At 43.4% G+C, this 23,052-nt stretch overlaps 1 protein-coding gene across 2 annotated transcripts in view; it reads left to right on the top strand.

Annotated features, from left to right (window-relative positions):
* otud7a (OTU deubiquitinase 7A) overlaps positions 1-22,166 on the top strand; it is a 39,207-nt gene extending 17,041 nt beyond the window's left edge. Inside the window, exons 2-13 of one of the 2 annotated variants that reach the window (XM_069162501.1) lie at positions 1,149-1,280; positions 4,188-4,341; positions 6,730-6,915; positions 7,024-7,242; positions 9,173-9,274; positions 9,832-9,959; positions 10,647-10,759; positions 12,256-12,383; positions 12,464-12,613; positions 17,633-17,747; positions 18,437-18,521; positions 18,883-22,166. In XM_069162501.1, the coding sequence (XP_069018602.1) occupies positions 4,257-4,341; positions 6,730-6,915; positions 7,024-7,242; positions 9,173-9,274; positions 9,832-9,959; positions 10,647-10,759; positions 12,256-12,383; positions 12,464-12,613; positions 17,633-17,747; positions 18,437-18,521; positions 18,883-20,442 (2,871 nt within the window). In that variant the 5' untranslated portion in view covers positions 1,149-1,280; positions 4,188-4,256 and the 3' untranslated portion in view covers positions 20,443-22,166. Of the gene's footprint in view, positions 1-1,148; positions 1,281-3,860; positions 4,072-4,187; positions 4,342-6,729; positions 6,916-7,023; positions 7,243-9,172; positions 9,275-9,831; positions 9,960-10,646; positions 10,760-12,255; positions 12,384-12,463; positions 12,614-17,632; positions 17,748-18,436; positions 18,522-18,882 lie in introns of those variants that run through there. The other variant, XM_069162502.1, reaches the window with a different exon arrangement.
* Positions 22,167-23,052: the final 886 nt, after the last annotated feature.

Below are 23,052 nucleotides of genomic sequence, written 5' to 3'. Positions count from 1 at the left end.
TTGTACCCAAGTGTCATTGAGCAATAGAATGAACCCCAAAGTGCAAAATGTAACGTCACTTTAACAATAATATTTTGAGAAAGAGTTATTGTACAGTGGCGATGATCACCCTGGAGAGCCCTAAATTGGAGAGGTAATTTGGTCAGTAGTGCGTACTCATACTGAAATGTTAGTCAGGGTCCAGCAGGAGTCTTTCAGATTGACAGTTCCCCAGACAAACGTAATAGGTTAGAACTTCTGCGTAATTATTTTTAACACAAATGAACCGACTCTTACGTGAGGAAAATATTCGTCATGAAACTTCTGTTTTATAATATAATAATATTTCCAGTTGTGCTAAATAGAAGGTTCTTTTAAATGTACCGTACATTTCTAGCAGACATCAGTGTTGTGCTGGTTCAGCAGCGACAGTTATTCTGCAGGTGTTTATGACGATTCAGGCCGAACTTCCTCTCCCGGTCAAAAGTTCGCTGATTTCAGATTCAGAGTACAAATTGCTGTCATGATAAGTGAGGAACATGTCAGATTAGTGCTCTAGCCAAAATTGCTGTAATACTTTGTACAAATAAACAGGATACATACAGTGTATGAACCTTTCTTCTGTTGATGTGAATTATGCATGACGGTGAAGGATATTTCAGTACCACTTAGGAGAGCTTTGACACTAACTCCTCAGCATTTGACAGTGTTCTGCTGAAAGGGTGGGGAGAGGCATCAGCTGGTGTGATCTGTTAGAGGATGGCTGCGGATCTACTGCTGTATTTCCACTGTGGCTTCCTGTTCACTCTTCTCTCACGGTTTTCATGTGCGTTTGTTTGTCTCTGCGCACTATTTGGTCAAATCTCTGCTTGCTGTGTCATGCAGGATCCACGTCGCACACAGCAACCCGACAGCAACCTGCTGCCTTTATTGGTTTTAGCATGTTAGCGGTATGTCACATAAATACATAGATCATGAATCAATAATTAAATGATAATGACATTTTAACTGTTCTAGAGTAATACTGGTGAAAGTAATGGCCTTTTGGATTATCTTTTTTTTTTACACTAACGTAGTCACAGGTATCTGTCGATCAGATGTTTCCCAGCAGCTTCAAATTGAACTTTGTTTCACGATGATAATTTTCAATATTTCTGTGTGTGTTTCAGGGTTCTCTGCGTCCCCAGTGTCTTCCTTTCCTCTCTGCTGCCTCTGAAGCCATGGACTAGCGCTGCGTCTGGTCCAGACAGTCCTGTGGTCATCAGATGGCTTCTCAACAACCCTCAGCAAAAATACAGAATGTATGTTTGACGACTAACAGAAGAAAACTAAATCACAGTTGGCTACATTGTCACATTCAGCTGTTAGGTGACATTAATAGGATTAGACTTTAAATATTTTGTATATATATCACCAATAAATCCCACGCAAAGATCAAAAAGCAACAGAATTAATCCTGTAGTGGTGCTTGTGTAGCCAAAGCCTCATGTACAACTCTGTGCCTATTTAAACTGTGTAACAGGTTCCTTCTTTTTGATGGACTCAGACACAGTTTATTTTGACTCTATCCTGCTTCTGTCTGTGCTCTCTATTTAGATGGTTTACTTAAAATGGCAGTGCAACAGGGGAAAAATATGCCATTAAATTGTATACAATACTACATAACTATTATCAGCAAAATACAACATATCAAAGATAAAAACTATTTGTTATACAGACAAATGACATGTACAGTATTACATTCCGGTGGAATTAGCATTTTTCTGTTGTATATTTCACCAAGCTGGAGGTTATTTGAACCACATTATAAGCTGTTAAGCAAATTATATGTTTTACATGTAAAACTTTAATCAGCAAGGCGATTAGTATCTATAGCTTTTGGTAAATTTAGTGGAGCACACAATACAGTATTTCCCTCTGTAATGCAGTGGTACATGTACACTTGATTAAATGTGCTTTCCACTACAGCTCCTGATGCCCGAAATATTTGCAAGCACACCAAATGTGTACTAAACCACTGAAGACTCATAGTTTGTTGAAAATGATTTTGCCCTGTTGTTTAAGGAGATTATTTGATTATTTGAAGAAGTTAAACTCCATAGTTGTCACCTATTTTTGAAGTTTCAGACTTGGGGTTGAGAGCTGCAGACATGGTACAGGAGTTTTAAAGTTTTGATAAATGAACAAACATGTTGACATTGTTTGGTTCTTTTGCTGGATTTATCATCAATAGGAAACATATATAATAGTACCAGCATCATCCTTTAAAGCAGATCATTTTATTTCACTGTGCTTTCTGTCAGTGTGCTCTGTAACGCCTTCACATTTTGTAGAAGCCTGATACATTATGTGTGACAAATATGCTAATTGTTACAATGATTAACAGGAAGCTGGATCGTCCTAGGTTCCTGTGGCCCACAGGTTTTTGCATCAGATAGAAAAACAGGCATTGGGGTGTTTCTGAGTCATAATTACCTCCCACAGGGAAAGTGATCTGAATAGGGCTGTTCTTAAGGGAAATGATGAGGTCATGGCTTATAATATTCAGCTATTTCATCATGCCACTAGACTCAAGGATTTTTGCTCTGCAAAGCAATTTCATGATACTCACTTGATGGGCAGCTATTATTCTGTACTGAGTTAATTGTCTACCCCTAGATTCTAATTATACACGCGTTGCCCCTCTGGTCCTCAAAGAAGGCAAATACCTCACATAAAGGAAATGTTCATTTGTAAATACGTCCACGTAGTGTACATATTGGTTCACCTTCAACCTAATCATTGATTACACATCAACCATAATCTCATGATCTCTGACAAACTTTGGCTGCAACTATTCCAGCTGACCGCCTTGTGTTTCCTGTGTTAAGAATCTCTCAGTACAGTAATGCACATGCAACACAATGCAAATGGTTGACAGTAACTAGGTCAGCTAAACTACAGCTTAAGTGCAGCTTTGAATCATTAATAATGCATGTGATAAAGACTAAAGTTGCCGGGTCTTGAAGAAAGATATTTTTCTCTCTGATGCCAACAATCGAGAAGCACTCAGCTGTATTTTTTTTTTATTTTTTTTTAATGTCATGAGCCTTTAATTTTCACGTGACGATAATACTGACTGAGAGGGCGTTTCAAATTCGAGATAGTTCTGTCATGGTCAGTAAAAGATGGCACGACGTCCGGCTGTCCTTCATGATGCTGTCACAGTAATCCGCTAATATTCCTCAGCCTCAGAGGCAGGAAACAACGGCATTGTTTTGCATCGTCTCTATTTCCAGAGCAGGTCACAACACTGATCCGCAACCTGACGGTCAGACATTTCACGTGGCACACTGAGAGTTTGAGCCTCTCTCCTGCTTCCTGCTCACGGGTGTGGGCGGAGTATCTGGATTCCCACCTCTCTCCTCTTTAAGTTAGAGCCACAGATCTGAGCAGCCTACAGGCGTCTGCTCTGCACACAGTGGCCGGGTGTCAGGGTCTCAAACCCGTAGGTGTTTGTTTCTTTTCCGACAATGCTCTGCGCTCAGTTCCTCTGTCACCCACACAAGCACGAGTGGAATGAATGCTATGCATGGACTCATTCATTCCATGGGCCGAGGGAGTGAATGTGTGTGTGCATCGTGTGATTTACGACCTCACAAGGCGACGCTTGTTGATCATTAGAACCTCGGTGCTGTATAGCTATGATGTAAACCTGCTGTCCAGCATGGATCATTCTGAATAATATCACACTGAATCAAAAACCATCACCAGGCTTCCTTCCTTGCTGTCCAACTTGGAGTACTGATGCCGGATCATACCCAGAGACCCCTGGTTGACACTCAGTGACAGGAATAATTCCAGTGTTGTCATGATCATGGGAAGTAGGCCAAAGGCTTCAGAGATAGGTAGGTTTGTCGTGGAATTGACCGCTGGCTGTGTTGTTGATATTACATCTGTGATGCTGGATATTATGTTATGACTGTTAACAAGGGCTGGGAGGAGTGCTGGGAGTGGAGTGCTATTCATGAACCATCAGCTCTATGAAGCATTACACATCAGTACAAGCAGGCTGAGGCTACTGGCTGGGATTGCAGATGCAGAGGCAGCCCAGTAAGTGTTTTCTCACAGGGGTTTGTGAGGGATGAGGTTTTTCAGGTGTGGCTGAACACTTTTACTGTAGAATGGTGTGTTTAAAGTCAGTTGTGTTTCTCGTTTTTTTTCCTCAGATGAGAACGTGAAGGCTGGCGTCCACCAAGGCCACCGCTGCACCTTGGGCAGCACACACACATGATCACATGACTCTGGACATGGACGCGGTCCTGTCAGACTTTGTTCGGTCCACAGGGGCAGAACCGGGTCTGGCAAGAGACCTGCTGGAAGGTAAGAGATCAACACAAAACTACTCTTTTCAAAAACGTAAAATTTCGATTTGTGTTTTGATCAGCTGCTCCCAGCTGTGCTGCGGTTGCACTCGAAGAGGAGAGGAAATGGGAGGAAAATAATGGAAACAAAGGACGGGAGGAAAGGAGAGGGGCCTGCAACACAGAGCCAGCTTGCTGATTTAGAGGGCAGTGTGACGGTTTTACGAGTGCACTCCCCAGGGAGAGCTTTGTGCCCATTCATTGGAACTCATTGAGGGACAGAGTGCTACTGGCACTTGTATAGCTTAGATATAGTGCCACATTGAGAAAAAAAAAAACACAGGGGAGCAAAAGTGCAAACAGCAACCGAAAGCTGGTTGATGCTCAGTTGAATTGAATTCAGTGTCTGCAGATGTTGTTGTGTTTTTACTGTAAACTTTTTCATGGGAAACTCATACAATTTCAGCTAATCTCCCTTTGACCAGATGCATGAAGTGTTAAACTCCTAATGCAGATGCAGTTTTATCTGCATCATAGGAATAAAGCATGCACCGTAGTAATCAGACTTCCATTAGGGGATAAAACCCTCGTAGAGTGTTTGCAGTGCCCGTGTGTCCTGGAAATCGTCTGGTCTGTGTGTATAAAATGCAGCCAGTGTCTCGTCTGATAAAAGAATTAAAGTGTTTGGCATCTGTCTCTCCCTCCCACTGTCATTCTTTTTCTGATACTGCTTTGGTACAAAGCCGCAGCGAAATATGTGTGACACTAACCGACACCAAACAAGACAGTGCACTCAGATGAGAGACATGAGCCCGGATGTCCTGTTTCAGAATTATGCCTGCTGCTTCACTCTGATGTTAGCTTAAGCTTTCTAGACCTGCATCAAACAAGTGTTCTTTGACCCTGTGGTCTGAGAGTCTGAGTCAGAAAGGTGTGAAGAGACAGAGAAATGTGACAACGCCACATGTGGTGCATCCCTCTAGAGGCTGCTTTATGTACTGAATCTGCACCATTAAGTGGGCTTTGACCTTTGTTGTCACATTTGACAAGTTCTTGGTTGAGGTTTTAAAATTTTCACAGGAGACGAAAAAAAGTTAACAACCTTACTTTGGTGATTTTGTTTTAATTAAAGGCATAGATCCATGGCTACTGTCCTTTGCAGCTGGTTTAGTTCCAAAGCTAATGAGAGAACAGGGGCTCAGTGAAGCTGCAATGTTTCTAAGGGATGGTGATTATGTATGTTCACACTGCAGATTAATTCTTGTGTTCTTTTTGCTGACGGCAGCCATTACAAATGAAGGAGCTGAAACAATGCTTTCCATATCAAAGTAATGGCTGTTGCAGAAGCATTTAAAGGCAATGCATTAGTTTCAGAGTGGCTGTGGAGCTGGACTTTCACTTGTGTTCCTGGACTTGTGTGGCTCAGTCTTCAGAGATCCATATAGTGGCATGAGTTTTGCATTGATTGGTGTAAGAGGCAGTGATAAGTGGTGCCAGGTTTCATGTTGAGACTGCCGACAATCATCATGACTGGAAGTCAGGCTAACAGAGGACAACTTCCTCCTGGCCTCTTACGCAGGGAGTTCTTTAATGGACGCCATCTCACTAACATACTCAGATTACATGCAGGCACGCCCTGAATGTTTGTAGTTGTAGTCATCAGTGTTTGCAGAGAGTTCCTGTGGCATTGTGAGATATCGCGCTGAGATGTAATAAGACGGAGGCTTGTGTCTCCTAAAACTTAAGGGGATTTCTGTTAGATAGACACCACCCAGAGGAGACAACTGTCACTACATTAAAGGATCTGTCTCCTATCTTCATTTTTATGACACCACCAGACCTCAACATCTAGTTATATTTTTTTTGTTCTGATGCAGCATGTTTTCTGCACTGCATGGCTTTGCTCCCTGTGGGCTATGTACCATTACAGGTGGGGCTAGTTGTTTTTACATTTTAAAAACCTGAGATTTTATCTGTATTTAATTCAAATAATAAAAAGAAAAAAAATCCAAAGAGTTAGGGGAAAATAATTCTGTAAAAATACCAAAGGAATTAATTGTCATGATGAGATTTTTGAAAGAAAACTGGCTAATTTGCAGCACGCTCAGCAGTTATTTGCATTATATCCCAGTTTTTGTCTTCACCTCCTGCTACAGGTAGCATATTTTACCATGACATAACCCTGTTTACTGTAAACTGTAGTGAACAGTATCGTGTTGCACAAAAAAAAACCAACAACTTTTGATGCATGGGAACATTTGCTAAATCACTCTAACTTTGGATAATTTTTCTGTGAAAATAAAAAACAAATCAGTGAAATATCATACTTTACGAGAAGCATTTGTTTCTTGGTATTCATAATCAGTGACAATGTGCAGTGAGCCAGATCTTTGTTTGTGTCCCGCAGGTAAAAACTGGGACCTCAGTGCTGCTCTAAATGATTATGAGGAGCTCAGGCAGGTCCACACTGCCAACCTGCCGCAGGTCTTTAACGAGGGCCGCTACTACAAGCAGCCAGAGACACGTGACACGCCCACCCATGTCAGCAAGATCGACAGGCCGTGTGCACAGAAGCAGGAGGACAATGCACAAGGTAGGAGGTGTCATCCAAACATGACTGTCATCAACAGCCTTAGAAGTTTTCTCTTTCAATGTTTGCTTCTGACTCAGCCATTCAGTTCTTCCTTCTTCTCCCTTTTAGAGAAGCGTCTGTCCCGCGGGATCTCCCATGCCAGCTCTGCTATCGTCTCCCTGGCACGGTTGCAGGTGGCTAGTGAGTGTACCAGCGAGCAGTTCCCTCTTGAGATGCCCATTTACACATTCCAGCTACCAGACCTCAGCGTCTACAGCGAGGACTTTAGGAGCTTCATAGAGAGAGATCTGATAGAGCAGTCCACCATGATGGCTCTAGAGCAGGCCGGTGAGTACTATAGGATATAATATAATACTTGAATTTATAGTACTTCTCCTTTTACTGATACAAAAGATGTAACAGAATCCAGTGCATTTCCCTGTATTCCCAATTTAGATTACACATTAAAGCTGCAGCCTCACACAGCAGCAGCAATGAGAGATGCCAGTGAAAGTCAGTAATCCAGACAGATGTAGAGGGTGAGACTCAGATTGAGACAGAGACACAGAGCAGATCAGAGTAGCAGCATCATCTGGAGGGAAGATGACAACAACTAATTGAAAGCATCCTGGGTCCCAAAGGATTCATATCCCAGCTGACGCTTTGAACTAAAGGAGAGAAACTAGTTAGTAAAGTTTCAAATCTTCCAGAAGAGTTTCCCACACTGAGACTGCGGAAATCGTAAAGTCTTTCTCTCCTAATTCCGTTCGAGATCTGGGAACAGTAAACCAAGAGAAATATTGGGTCAATTAACCATTAACACATAAATAAGAGAGGAGCTGTCGTCATAGTCTTATATTTCCATTTTTAACCACAAGATGGTATCTGATCTCTTGTTAGCACCTCCATAAATGTAATCCTGTGGGTACCACAGCTCAGACACTCAACATGAATTAAACAATAATTTTCTACAGTTAAGAGAAGGTTCAATAAAACACAACAACCAGTTATATATTAGCTTTGCTTTATGGGTGGTTGAATCTCAGCCATAACAGTCCATCTGCACTGCATATGGATCCCTCTTTGATGTAACATCATAAAAAGTGATGTGGAGTAATAGCAGTCCAATGGTGCAAAACATTTACATTGATATATACTGTAATGTGGAAAAAAAAAAAAATGAAATCAAAATTTTGATCACATCTACTCTGAGGGGTGAATCATTCAGTGGCTCTTCTGTGTTTACTGTTGTTAAATAAATGATGGCGTCAGATCACCCGGGGCTCAGAGCGGTGAGGCCGCCTGCAGTAAAGCAGTGTGCAGAGCCCATTGCTGTGAAACAGTCGTCATTCCCTCAAGGATGCTGGCAGGATGCTGGCAGGATGCTGGCAGGATGCAGGCAGGCTGGTGATGGAGTGGAAACTGAAGATACTGTAAAAGTTAGACTGAGGAGGAAGACAGTCAGAGGGAGGGTGCCTGAATATGGCCTACATGGCCTTCAAATTCAGTTAACAAGACTAATTGTTCTCAATAGTCCTGCTCCAGTGGTTTGAATACTTCTAGTTTTATACTATTCATCAAGTATATCCTACTTAAAATTGAATATAAAGGTGATGGACAATTTTGACACACAAATGGCAGTATCTGTCAATGCACCAAAGTCATTTGTGACATTTCTAGCACAGCTGGCATCTACTGAATCCAGTCACTACGATCACTAACAGACAAAAATAGCTACTGGCAATTTTCCATGAGTTGAAAAAGATTTGCAAGGATATGTGATGTCTTATCTATCAGGAGTTATTTTATTGGTCTTGTTATACCTAAATTAGACTTGCTATAAACCAACTGTTGGAGTCGTAAAAAACGTACATTTCTATTCTTCATCTTTGATTTCTTTCTTCTCCACCTTTGAATCCCCAGCCGTCCGTGCTATAAAAATCTCTATGAAAATCTCCCTTTGAATGTTTTTTGTTCTTGTGTGCTGAATCTTGTTTTTTTTGTAGATTATCTTCTTTTTGTAGAGAGGTTCGGTTAGATAAGAATTTCATATTGTTGCAGGGCTGTAAAGCCCAACGAGACAATATGTTGACTTCACAAATTAATTTGAAATATTGTTTGTGTGTCTGTGTTTCAATTTCAGTGATATAAGTGAACACTGAATCAAAAACTGATGCACCACTCCTGTGCTTGCCCCTAGTCTCTAGTTTGGTACAGAGCTCATGTTTAAAAGTGTCCCCAGATATCGTTAATGACACACCTCCTGTTTTGCTTGCAGGTCGTCTGAACTGGTGGTCCACCATGTGCACCAGCTGTAAGAAGCTGCTTCCTCTAGCCACCACAGGGGACGGGAACTGCCTTCTGCATGCTGCCTCTTTAGGTGAGTTATTTGCTACGGTATATTTAATCTTCACTCTGACCCTGACATCCATAGAATTTTCTCAAGCATCGCTTAAAACATCAAGCTTGGTGTGGAAGAGTTGGCCTAAAAACAGTGTCGGTGCTGCGTGAAAGCTGCTGAATCCAAAGAATAGAATGAGAAAGGAGGAGTTAGAGAGACCCGAGGGAGGCAAGAAACTGACCTATACCTTGCAGGAAACTGTCAGCTGTAGGGTTTAGGAGATGACAGCAGGTATGTGCCGAAGGAGATGGTTGACTCCCCAGTGAGGACTGCTGGAGCAGCAGAGGGTTAGAGGCACCAGAGTTAATGTAATCTGCACTGACAGTCAGACAACTAAGGCTCTTTGATGAGTGATGAAAGACATTTGTTGGTAAAGAGCTGAGGTCATCTCTGAGTGATTTATTATTATAATTGCGGAAGCTTGGTGCAGCTCAAAACTACAGCATCTCGTCAATTCTGCGCAATGACCATGTTGTTTAATGTCTTCAATCTAAACATGCTGTAATATGCTGTGTGTGTGTGTTTGTGTCGATCAGGGATGTGGGGCTTCCATGATAGAGACCTGATGCTGAGGAAATCCTTGTACACCATGATGAAGAGTGGCGCGGAGAGAGACGCTTTGAAGAGGAGGTGGAGGTGGCAGCAAACCCAACAGAACAAGGAGGTTGGGAGAGTGTCCATCTTTGCACACTGCACCTCCTAAATGCATCACATCCCCGTTTACTAATGACACATTAATAAATCCATATGAGCAAGTGAATGGATGAGCCACTTGTCACCTCAGTTAAATAAGTGAATTAGCCTCCTTGCTGAGCGACACGTTTGTTTTTTTTGCTGCGAGGAAAATTGTCTTTCTATGATACCAAATGTGCATTAGCAGCAGTGCTGCTAACACTCTCAAATCCTCTGCACTTCCTCTCCCTTCTCTTGATGTTCATGGATTAAAGTATTTTCAAATCTATTAGAAAAATGGTGTCACCAAAGATAGCTCAGGCTAAGAAGTAGTCCAGATGCTCATGTTTTAAAAACGCCCAAGGCGTGCTGGTGGCCCAGTGATCTAAGACACATCCCACGTAACTCAGTGTCCTGATTTGAGTCTGGGCCGGGACTATTGTTGCATGTCAGCCACCTTCTTTAATCAACCATTTTTCTTGGCTGCTTCTTTTATAAATCATCCATTAAGAGCTAAAAAAAAAAAAAAATGACAAAGAAAATGTCCATGTGTGTAGATGCAAAAAGCCCCAGGAGAAAACCCTGTCTGGGATGCAAATAGGGAAAATAAGAGGGATTGTGTGGGTGAGCAATGCACATACTAATCAGAATTAAAATTTTTGGGGGGGTGTTGGTGCAGTCGGGGCTGGTGTACACCGAGGAGGAGTGGGAGAGAGAGTGGAACGAGCTGCTGAAGTTGGCCTCCAGTGAGCCTCGCACTCACCTCAGCAAAAACGGGAACACCAGTGGAGGGTAAGGGTTTTGACTCGCATACATGCATTTATAGAACAGCCCTCAAGCATACGCTCATTAAACTCCCAAGACACAACACATATTACAATCCTTTGAGCAAAATCAGCACTGGTTGCTCTGTAATCATTGTGGACGATGAACAGAATGAAACAAAGCAGCATTAGCGAGTTGTGCAGATTTCATCCCACGTCACATATTACAAATCTCCTGCTGTGTCTCAAAGCCTTGTGCATTGAAACACGGCAGGAAGCCCACAATTAAAACAAAGGTGACCCTCTCACGAAGATCAATTTATCAGGGAGACTCATTGTTCCCAATTGGACTGTTTCTTTTTCAAACTGCTGCCTCGACTTAACAGCATTGTTGAAGCTAACATGTGAGACTGTGCCATCTACTGGCTGCCATCGGTACTAATCGTTTCTGCTGTAACAGCCTCCCCTGAGCTGTGGGTTACTTTTAGCTGCAGCAAGTCGCATAAATAAGAGTAAGAGTGGGTTTATCTCAGACTTCAGAAGCAGATCGGAAACTAACTCTGGTTCCCTCCTCCTACGCAGCGAAGCTTTGTGGTTAGTCTCTGTTTCCATATTCACTGAAATAAACATACCTACTTTCTCATAGATGTTAGGTGTTGCAGCTGGTCTGGTGTACTTAAAAGAAAACTATGATGAACAGACAGACTCATTTAGGCATCTGGTTAGATTGAAAGTTCTATATTCAATTACTGTGATGGTCTTTACTTGTAGTCACTAATTTTCATATGATTTAAAACTTAAATGTAAAAAAACCTCAGCAAACTGAATGAAGACTGTTTCTGCAGTGTGACAGCAACATCTTAACCCTCGTGTTGTCCTCGGGTCAAAATGACCCGCAGCTGTGTTCAACCGAGTTCTATTTTATTTCTATATTTTTATATTTTTGGGGATCATTGGTCATCATTCTTTAAAGAAACCCTCACAGCCTCCTTGTCACCAATGATCCCAAAAAAATATGAAGATAAAATAGAACTTGGTTGAACACAGCTGCGGGTCATTTTGACCCAAGGACAACACGAGGGTTAAAACACCACAGTATTCCCAGTGTGGACTCATCCAGCACAAAGCCCTCCATGTCTGTTTAAAGAGAATAATTTACTAATTTAGTCTGGTGGTTTTAACCTCTCATTGAGTCTGACTGTAATACAGTAATCAGGTTAGGGATGTTTGATGGTCCTAGTGCGAGATGAGCCCCTAAATAGGATGAGTGGGATTCACATATTAAGAGGCTCTTTATTAGAGTGAATTTGGCTGACAACTTAATTGTTGCACATCCTCTGGTTCCCTGGTGGTTGCATGCCTGAGAGCTCTGCCTCTGCTGTTTCTCTCCCTTCTCCTGCTCTCCTTTATTCAAACAGGCGTATGAAAAGATGGACATTGTTGTTGTCTCTGTGAGATTACACAGCTACACGATCAGGACATTGCCACAGTATTCCTTGGTGTAATGTGTGTTTTCCTCTTCAGGGTGGATAACTCTGAGGACCCAGTCTATGAGAGTCTGGAGGAGTTCCATGTGTTTGTGCTGGCCCACGTGCTACGCAGGCCAATTGTAGTGGTGGCCGACACAATGCTCAGAGACTCAGGAGGAGAAGGTACTGATTCCACCTTGACTCCATCCTTTGACTCATTGCAAAGGAGTGAAACTAAATATGTTGTTTTATTTGATATCCAGCGTTTGCTCCCATCCCGTTCGGAGGGCTCTATCTGCCCCTGGAGGTGCCTCCGAGCCGCTGTCACTGCTCCCCCCTGGTTCTGGCCTACGATCAGGCTCACTTCTCCGCGTTGGTGTCCATGGAGCAGAGAGACCAGCAGCGAGAGCAAGGTAAGTAAAAATGTCCAGCATCACACGCTTGCATAATCTCAACAAAGAAAAGCTGACGGCATCCTCGGGATGGAACCTTTGACGTAAACCTTCTCTTGACCTCCAGTTCTTTAAAACGTAAAAAGTTTCAGCTGCCGTAATATGCAGTAGTTTGCCGGTCTTTGCTTTTAACTTAGTGGGTAGATTGCGAGAGTGAAGGCGAGTGGTCGGCCTGTCCTCCTCGAGGTGAATAATGTATGAGAGAGCAGTCTAATTACCTGTGATCCATTATTAAAACAGGCCAGTTGGCAGCAGGAGCCTGGGAGTGGCCAACATGGAGGAAAGTAGACAGCATGCTCCTTCTTCTGACATTAACAGTTGACCAAATAATTCAAGCCGGTTTGTTTTGTATGTCTACATTTCTCCTTTGCAGTCACGGTTGTGAGTTGTCACGGTGGGTGTGTCTGTTTCTGCGTTTGCCTCTTTCACGGGAATTCATGATATGGTGCGTCGCAGAGCATATTGATTGTGTTACGTTATGGCAAGTGGGTGTAGATTTCTTCGGTCGTGTTGAGTGACTCTTGTTTTTGCATACCCACTCAGATGTCAGTGTTCCCACTCCGGATGCGTTGCTTATTTTCGAGGTCAGAGTATTCCTCGCATGGAGTTTCTTTAATTGACAAAAAGAGTAGATCTCCTTGACAACCGGTCTTAGTAGTCACGGCACTCTTCTGTCTCTGGCTCAGTGGGTGGAACTCGCTTGTCATTTGCGTGGGCAGCTGGCCAACGTAGTCTCTTTTTCTCACTCTAAAGTACAAATTCACCGTTTTTTTTTCTTCCTCCTTCCCCTTCCCTCCCCTGTTTGTGCTTCTCTGAATATGTAAAGTCCTATTCTCAGCCCATAAACACCAACCTAGTTATTAAGTCAGGGTACGACCACTGCAGACTTGCAGACAGACATGATTACTAACCTGCCATCCCCTGCCCTGAAGTCATTCCCTTGAAAATTAAAACAGCAGCACATCAAAGCCAACCTACCCCCGCAGCCCATCACTATTCAGTACTTCTACTGGTATTTGGGTGCTGTAGTGAGGCAGAGAGGGTTCTCCTCTTGTCCACCAGATGGTGCATATGCCTTAAGAACCTGCTGCAGCTCGATCACAACACCACTGCATGGCTATTCTTTTTCATTCTGGTACACTGTGTCCTGTGATAGGATCTGAAATCGTTTTGTCTGCAGTCTCTCCAGGATGTTATGAAAACACTATGAAAACACAAGTGCATTTGTATGTCATGGGACCATTTGTATGACACGGAAATGATACATATCTGCGCTGTGCTGATTATGATTTTCTGCACCTGCAAATGTATGATGTATAATTATATGCTTGTATACGTTATTATTAGAATATCATTTGTAAATTTCAAGGAGCAACGCTATGTTGCCATGATGGCTCATATCTCTGAACAGATGCCAGACAGACAGGCAGAGAGGCAGACTAACAGACCTAATCTTCCACTGCCAATTAGGGCAGAGTAGCCCCAGCCAGCCCCTAAGCCCTCACCACATCACCACATATGGGCAGGGTCCTGGGCTGCTGGGGCCCAAACAAACCAACCCTCTCTCCTGACAGTCAGGCCACTGTCTGGACGTCTCAGGTGGACGGTTGCTTTCAGTTCCCCCCGGCACGGCGAAGAGCATCTGAGGGGCTCTTGGCCTTGTGTGTGTTCAGGTGTCAGAGACTGTGGGTTTGAATACTGGCTCTTTCTTCAGTCCTCTGTATGGAAGATTATAGTGGAGTCCCTCCTAGTAACCTGACTCTAAATCACACTGACAGATCATGCTACTGCTCCTTTTATTGGCTGCTTGGATGGCTTCTGGGGCTGCATTGATGGTGGGTGGTGAAAAACAACAACCCAGGGAGGGGTGACTGATGCCAGAGGTTATTGCTAAGGATAAAAACTTTTATTCCAGATTTTTTTTTTTCTGAGCACGTACCAAAAGAGTAGTCAAGTGTTTTTCTTGAGTAAGTGAGTCAGGTGAACCTGAAGACTTGTGCACATTGGTATGTTTTCTAACAGCCCACCGCTGCTCACCTGCTGTGTGATAATGACTAGCTCCTCAGTAGATGCCCCTGACCGTCTTTCATCAGCTTGTTTATGTTTCTGTGGTTAAGCAACGCATTAGAGGAACTGACCCAATGGAAAACTCTGGAGCTATTTCAAGCTCTGGTCCTAATACCAAAACACTTCCAGGTTTTCTTTGGCATTCTATCGTCCAACTTCTAACACCCATTTCAATGAAGTAAATGGTGATCCTTCACACAAAGACCACCTACAAACCAGTGTGGCATAACCATTCAGCCAGGTTTCACATCTCAATCTATTAAAGACACCCAGTGTGTTACTCACAATAAAGTCAGCGTAATGAAATCAATATGGCAATCGGCATTAAATTCTATCTGTTGCGGTTTTGTGTGTTACTTCCGATGGGAATTTGTAATTGCCACCATGATTCTGCTGTTAAAATCTGAGAAAAAGAGGCGCCGGCTTGTTTATATGCATGACTGCTGTTTACTCTGGTGAATTGGGCCCTTCAAATCTGCAGCTGTGCAGAGTGACCAAAGTCAGGAATTCAAATTTGTGCGATTTCCAGACAGTACAAATTGTTCTTGAATCTCAGAACAGAGGAAACATTGGCTCAATGTTCTTGCTGTGAATCAGACCTTGTAATAGGTGACTTTGTCTTCCAAAGGAAGTATAAGGTATGAGGTTCTCATTTTACAAACCAAATCAAGGTAAAGCAAAGATGTTTATGTCCAATCAATTCAGATGAATAAATGCTTTAAAAGGTTATCTACCTAATTTCCAACAGCTGTTTCCTCACAGGTTACACCCGAGTTTCCACCCCTTCTCCCTGTCTGTATCCCCCCCCCCCACCTGAATCAAGTTAGACACTGAGCAAAGAGAGGTAGACTAGCAGCTATGTTGCTGAGTGCACAGCATGCATACCACAGAAGGCTGTGATGTCATTCATGCATAAGCTATGGGAACTGGTCATTCAAGGACAACAAAACAAGGCTGCCAACAGGGATAGTAAATACATTACAGCACACTTTAGTCCCCCAGAGCTCAATTGGCAGTGTTGAATCTCTGAATCTGGACCGGGCCCAAGCGGGAACAACAGCACACACAGCACGTTGGAATGGAGGACAGCTGCATCGTGGGAGCCAGGACGCCACCTCACAGACCTCCGCTGCCTGCTACATGACCCGAGTAGGAACAGAGTGGGAGCCGGTTCACTGTCTTCTGCCTGCCTCTGTGTGTGTTTGTGATTATGACTGATTTTTTTTTCTGGGCAAGGCTATTCGAGGAAAGACTCTTCTTTGAGAAAACATTTTTTTCCTCTCAGTTTACAGTGATGCCATGCCAATGTTCTCATTACTGCTTACTGTGTGGCTGCAGGCATTAGTCATGCTGGGTTTTTTTTTTTAGGTAGGTGGTGTAATTTGCAGATATGGCAAATGTGATATCAGGACAGATTTCTGAACAAGCCAGTTTGTCACCAGTGCTATTCGTATTACATTTATTATGCTGATGGATTTTGTTTGCTTAGTGATTAATGGTGTCAGACACAAATAAGTGATCATGGTAAATGTACTAACAAGGGTGTGGCTGGACTAATTCTGTTTCAAGCACTCCAGGCACCATAACAGTACACGTACCACCAGTGTTTTGACACTGAGCATTCTTTGTCACGTGCATTGCACCTAAGCAGAGGAAGTCAAAGAGCGACAAATAAGGACAGAGGGAGGATTTGACCTTACAGTGTCATCAGAGGAGGGGTAGTTGTTGCTAGTATCCGTGTCTCCATGAAGCCTGCAGAGCAGAGCAGCCTATTGGCAGTGGAAGAATTGATGAGGCAGGGAGGAGACTGTGTCTTCCATCTGGGTCTGACAGTGAGGGCTGTAATGTCCTCAGCCTGAACAGCCTGCCTCTCTCTGCTGTCATGTGGACAACAGCCCCTACACTAGGTAGCCTGAGGAGAGCTGTCATGTGAACCAGTGAGGACGGAGCTAGTCCTACTTATACTGGTGTTTTAAAAGGCACCCCACGCACTCACACAAAAACACGTCGTGTACACGCCCGCACTGTGCACACACTGTAGGCACGTTTCCCATGAGAGGAGGCCTGGGGTAGATGTCTGTTTTATGTTCTGTGTCCAGTGATTAGTGTTGAAAACCTCTTCCTGCTTGTAAGTTAAGTGATCACGCCAGACGAGGATGAATGAAATTACTTCAGCACTCCCGCTCTTATCCTGTACTGCTGTGTCTGATTGCAGCCTATTACTAAACCAAATCGAAGCATGCAGCCCCGATCAGCTGTAGAACTATTCAGTTTCTTGTAAATCTGAGCAGTGACACGAAACAGGCAAAACAATCTCACCAGAGTTTGCCCAAATGTCTGCTCTTTAAGAACATCTTCATTTTGGACCAGATGCTTGACTGAAAGTTCACTTGATTTTTGTTGTTGTTGTTGTTGTGGTAATGAGTTGTACCATGTGGTTCATTTAGTAGATGTTTTAGAAGGTTCAGCTGTATCATATGATACAAAGCTTAAGTGCTCCAGAGGCCCTCAAACCTAAATTGTAATAAACCAGATTTTTCCGCTAATTTTATTCCTCATGGAAAATATAAAAAGACTGGTTCCACTAGACTAAACAGGCTAGTCTGTGTTATGAGAGAAACAATCAACTCTGACTGAGGCCCTGCTCTGTCTGCATGAGTCAGCCTGAATGACACTCACTGGTCACGGTCACTTCTCTGTCTAAAAAATGAATGACAGATCGAATACACCTCCTGTATACTTTACCCCACACTGACAGGCATCTGGGATAATTACCAGGGCATTATTCAAGAGTGTCATCATGGTGTCACTTTAGCTCCGTGATGGCCTTATGAGAGAAATGGTGGCATGCAACTTGGTCTCCGGTGGTAAAGCTGGACCAAACTAATGTTCTGATAATCTCATCTCTTCCAGCTGTTATCCCTCTGACCGACTCGGAGCACAAGCTGCTGGCGCTCCATTTTGCCGTGGACCCTGGCAGGGACTGGGAGTGGGGGAGGGACGACAATGATAATACCAAGCTAGCCAAGTAAGTCCTGTACAGTATATCACAGGGTGATGCTTAGCAACAAAGTACACGGAGATACTGACAACGAAAGCAGCCTCACAAAGGGTGAGAGAGTCGAAAATGCACTGCAGGCCATGGCAGTTCTCTCAGTCCACCCACAAGGCTCTGTGTGGGGGATTCAACTCTGATTATGGGCTCCGCACTCAGGTCACTTCAAAGAGTGAGCACAGAGAGAACAAATTGTGAGTCACGTCAGTCATCCATAGGGTTTCCCAAGAATGGCCTCACCAAAGCAGCAACACCCTCTCAGAGTTTATCAAAGAGTTTATGTAAGGGGTTCTGTTTCACATTCCTGCCAGTCAGGGGGCTGGCTTATCCTTGAACAAGCTGCAATATGAACAGTGCCAGATATACCCAGAGAAGTTGCTCAAATCACTTCCTAATACCACCTCTTTACGTGTATTACCCTCCGTGCAGTGCAGGCATTGTTTCTGCAAGGGTTCTACTTCTACATTTTGATGGTGAAATGCAACAAGTTTAATGCCTGTTGATCAAAGTTGGTTTAAAGAGTTGTCAAATGCTGTAACTTCTAAAAAATAAGGAACACCCACGTAGTAGATGCTGCAAACTTTTTGTAAAAAGCATTTGTCAAATGTTAGCTGTGTTACAGCACGGCTTGTTCTTAATCATGGACACATGTTTTTCTGCAGTCTCATCTTGTCTCTGGAGGCCAAACTCAACCTGCTGCACAACTACATGAATGTAACGTGGATCCGAATTCCATCGGAAACAAGGGTAACTAATTCTCACACGTGTCTTGTTTGTCATGGTTAATTTAGCTCTGGAGAGACTCCCCCATTCCCGATGTTTTTGAAACACCAGAGTCCAATCAATCAGTTTTATTTACCGTCAGAATGCAATAATCTCAACCATTTATGTCTGTACTGGTTATGATTCATCAAAATTCCCAGGCAATTAAGTTATTTTTTAAAATCTTTTTTTCAAGAATTTGTCTGGAATACATTGGCAATCCTGTAAATGTCTCTGCTACTAAACCAGATTTGAATTTTGAACTATACCTTCAATCAAAATGTTGTATTACATTCCGTGTTTTCTTCTGTTTTGTGTGTGTGTGTGCGTGTGTGTCTTTGCACAGGCTCCCCTGGCTCAGCCAGAGTCTCCCACAGCCTCTGCAGGTGAGGATGTCCAGTCCCTGGCTGAGTCCATGGACTCTGACCGCGAGTCTGTCGGCAGCAACTCTAACGTCAACACTGGCAAGCCCAGCAAGGAGAAGGACAAAGACAAGCAGCGCAAAGACAAAGACAAAAGCCGGGCTGATTCTGTAGCCAACAAACTCGGTAGTTTCAGCAAAACCCTGGGAATCAAGCTGAAGAAGAACATGGGAGGCCTGGGTGGCCTCGTGCACGGCAAAATGAACAAATCTAACTCTGGCTCAGGGCGTAGTGGGGAGAACGGAGGGGAAAAGACAAAGAAGAAGGAATCTAAGACAACCAAGGGAAGCAAGGAGGAGTCGGGCCAGTCAGCCAGCTCCACCTCATCTGAAAAGGCCACTAGTCCCTCCCCTACAGACAGACCCTCCAGCTCTTCCCCCACGGAGAGACAGGACAGTGTAGGGAGAGTCTCAGGGGACAAGACCCTGGACAACTGGAAATACAGCACCGATGTCAAGCTCAGCCTCAACATCCTGCGGGCTGCCATGCAGGGGGAGCGCAAGTTCATTTTTGCAGGACTCCTGCTCACCAGCCATCGACACCAGTTCCATGAGGAGATGATCAACTACTACTTGACAAACGCCCAGGAGCGCTTCAGCCAGGAGCAGGAGCAGAAGAGGAAGGAGCCCGAAAAGAAGCCCCCTGCCACTAATGAGGTGGCCGTGAAGAAGCCTGAGCATGAGAGTGTCTTCCAGAGGGAGAGATCAGACAGCTCACCGCCGGAGAGCTGCTCTCCCATCCTGCCCCACCACACCCATACCTACAACCACTCACAGCCCCCGCTGGGTCTCAAGATGCAGGGCAGAAACAGTCCCACTCCTGCAGTCCCACTTGTCTCTGTCCCAGTCCCTCCTCTCACCCCGCCAACAGCCTCGCACCATGCCACTCACCCGGCCCCAGCCCCTGCGCCTTACTCTTCCCCCATCATTGGTGCTAAGAGACCTGGGCCCGTTCCTGTGTCTGCCCACTACAGCCATACACCGCCCATCCAGAGGCACAGTGTGATTCACTTACAAGATGTCAACATGCAATCCTCCATCTTCCAGGATGACCCCTATAAGCCTGTGGTAGGCACTCTAAAGACATGCGCCACCTACCCCCAGCAGAACCGCACACTCTCCTCCCAGAGTTACAGCCCTGCTCGCCTGTCAGGGGTCCGCACTGTTAATACCATAGAGACCCTGTCCTACAACATGCCTGGCGAACACAAGTCCCACACCTACACCAATGGATTCGATGCGGGAGACATTCAGGACTGCCTGGAGTTTGCTGATGAGGACAACTCGTCTCACACCTGGCTCAACCAAGACAAAACCAAAGGGCGGAGCTCTGGAAGCCCTTTGTACTGCTTTCAGCAGCGCCGCTGCAAGAGGGAGAACTGCTCCTTCTATGGTAGGCCAGAAACAGACAACTACTGCTCCTACTGCTACAGAGAGGAGATGAAACGCAGGGAGAGGGAGAGCAAAGTGCAGAGGCCTGTATAGCCATCACCGCTACTTCAGCCACTTGTCAACAAGGCCGCAGGAGACTTGAGGGAACAACACCATCTGCACTCTGCATTTAAAATTACATGATGGCAAACTTTTCCTATTTTGTTGAAGAATGCTCGTGTATTCCTGTCACCCTTCCCTTGTTAGTAAAGATTATTACTTTATGATGGGGGAAGCAGAACTTGAAACAGTGAGCAGCTTTGGCCAGATATTGTTATTTTGTTTTACTTCTGTCTCAATTAATTTAGTCTTTTACTTGTTTTAGAGTAAAAGTCATCTCTCTGTGATGTAACTTTCTGTATGTGAAGGAAAGTTCTTTATTTTTCAAAGTACAAAAGATTTGCATCTCATCAGGAAGGAACATTTTAGCTCTTTAATCAGTTTGAATGCAATACCTCTGCTTGGATCTTCAAAAATCTCTGTGGAAAATTTGTAGTTGTTTTGCAATCAAAAGAAATTTAATGGGGGATTAATATTAGACTTTAAAGCAATAAATTGGTGATTTTTGCTACACACTCTCCCAATTTTGTCTATGCACCAATAATATAGTTACTGTAGGTTAACTGTGTCTTGTAAATTGTAAAAGATTGTCACAGTGTGCTTTTGTAAACCAATTTGAATTACAAGAATTAAAATGTGTAAGCATTATAGATTGTAATGTTGGATTAGGACAAAATGTAATACTCTCATTTGTTAAGTGTACCTTTGTTCTTATCTTGGTGCAAGGGTTTGCCGTGTCAGAATTGGACTCAAAATATTGTGCAAGATATCATTTCACTTTTTTGCCCGTAGTCGACCGCCCAAAGTCCACAAGCACTGCCAAACTGGCTTCTTTCAACAACAAAAAAATTGCAATTCAAATTTTCAAAATGTTTTTTGTGCCAAACACCGAACAATGTGCATAGGGTGAATTGCTCCTCAAATATGCAGTGTTTATGGTGTGTTTCTCTGAGTTGCCTGTTAACTACTCGGTAAATGTGTTAGATGAGAAGAACTGCGGGTAGTGAGAGCAGGCAGATGTGTATTTGTCTGAAGTGTTATTATGTGTGTGTCCCCCCCCACCCCCAAACCCACACCCACACAAACAAACACACACACACACACACACACACACACACACACACACACACACACACACACACACACACACACACACACACACACACACACACACACACACACACAACACGATGTGCAATCATGCTATTAGCACTATGTGGTGACCTGCAGTATAGATGTGTCACCGGTCCAGTGTGAGATTGTTCTTCTTCCATATCTAGAGGCCGTTAAAAGAAGCACCTGCTGCTATGAGCACCTCAAGCCTTTGTGATCATCAGTGCTTTAACCAATCAGTGGGTTTTTGAAACCCCAGGCCTCCAAGTGCTTTCTGCTCATTCAACATGACTACTGTAAAGACGCAGTGTTTGTGTTGCTGTTTGTTCTGGTGATGCTTGGATAATGTACCATGCTGTCCTTAACTAAGTGTGTCCTGGCCAAGGATGTCCACTGCTCCCTCAGTTTGCTTCTGTCTCTCTCCTGTACACACTGCAGTGTTGCTCCTCTTTGTTTCTATGTGACTAGTTCATGGACTCTCACCATGTTAGGACTGTAAGATATGATTTTGTATTCCTTTAAGAGTTTTACACTTCTTTAAATTATTAATTTGCACATTAGGTACAGATGTAAATATGGAAAAAAAAATAGTTTATTGTTACAAATATGGTGTGTCTGTGTTATTTTTGTTTTGTCCCAAAGATTAATCAGGAGAAATTCAGAGGATATAAATTACATTTTAAGGTTTAGGAATATTTTTAACCAGTGATGTGTTCTGAGAGTTTGAAATTATTTTATAAGAATCTGCTCTACATGCACTACAATACACTTTTTTGCTACCTGTTTGCTTTAATCTTTTCTTTTTAATAATATTTGAACTACTTTATTAGTGTTTCAAAACTAATCAAGATGCGTTATGGTTGTGGTGCTTTATACAACAAACACTGATGCCTGTCATTTGAGCTGTTCGGGGGGTTGTGAGGCTGTGTAAATCAGCATCCATAAGCAGGTAGAGCTGCAGACTAAAACTAGATTTCAATAATGCTATTGATTGCTATCATTTGAGACTTGCGTGTGACAATTTAACAGGGCACTCCACCAATTTTACACATGAATGTCAGTTTATTTGTAACGGAGAGCATTACTCAGTCTGTGTAAACAGTCATATCGTGTCTTATAGCTCTGGAGGTGTTTCAAGTCTGACAAAATAATTTAATCAGGGTTAACTTGACTACAGCCTGCTGCACAAATGTTTCACATGTAACCTGATTTAAAAAAAAAAAAACGTGGGCGATGTCAGATAAAATTACAGATTTATCGACATTTTTTATCTTTTAATCAAGAAAGATCACACACCAGTTGATTCAGTCAAGATGCAGGACCACACAACGATTTCAGCGCGTCAATTCCATGATCTTGAAATTTCACATAAATTCGCGAGATCAAACGTGACTTACAAGCATAACAAACATGGAGGCGGGCCACTGTCGTCAGCTGTTCGTATCTGTGTGTACTATATTTTGCTCTGAAAAATAAAATAGGAGGAAAAAC

Source organism: Embiotoca jacksoni, unplaced genomic scaffold, assembly GCF_022577435.1.
Source record: "Embiotoca jacksoni isolate LCO1_2020_lvr unplaced genomic scaffold, fEmbJac1.0.p SCAF_3, whole genome shotgun sequence".
Taxonomy (NCBI): domain Eukaryota; kingdom Metazoa; phylum Chordata; class Actinopteri; family Embiotocidae; genus Embiotoca; species Embiotoca jacksoni.
This window is presented reverse-complemented; position numbering and strand designations above follow the sequence as displayed.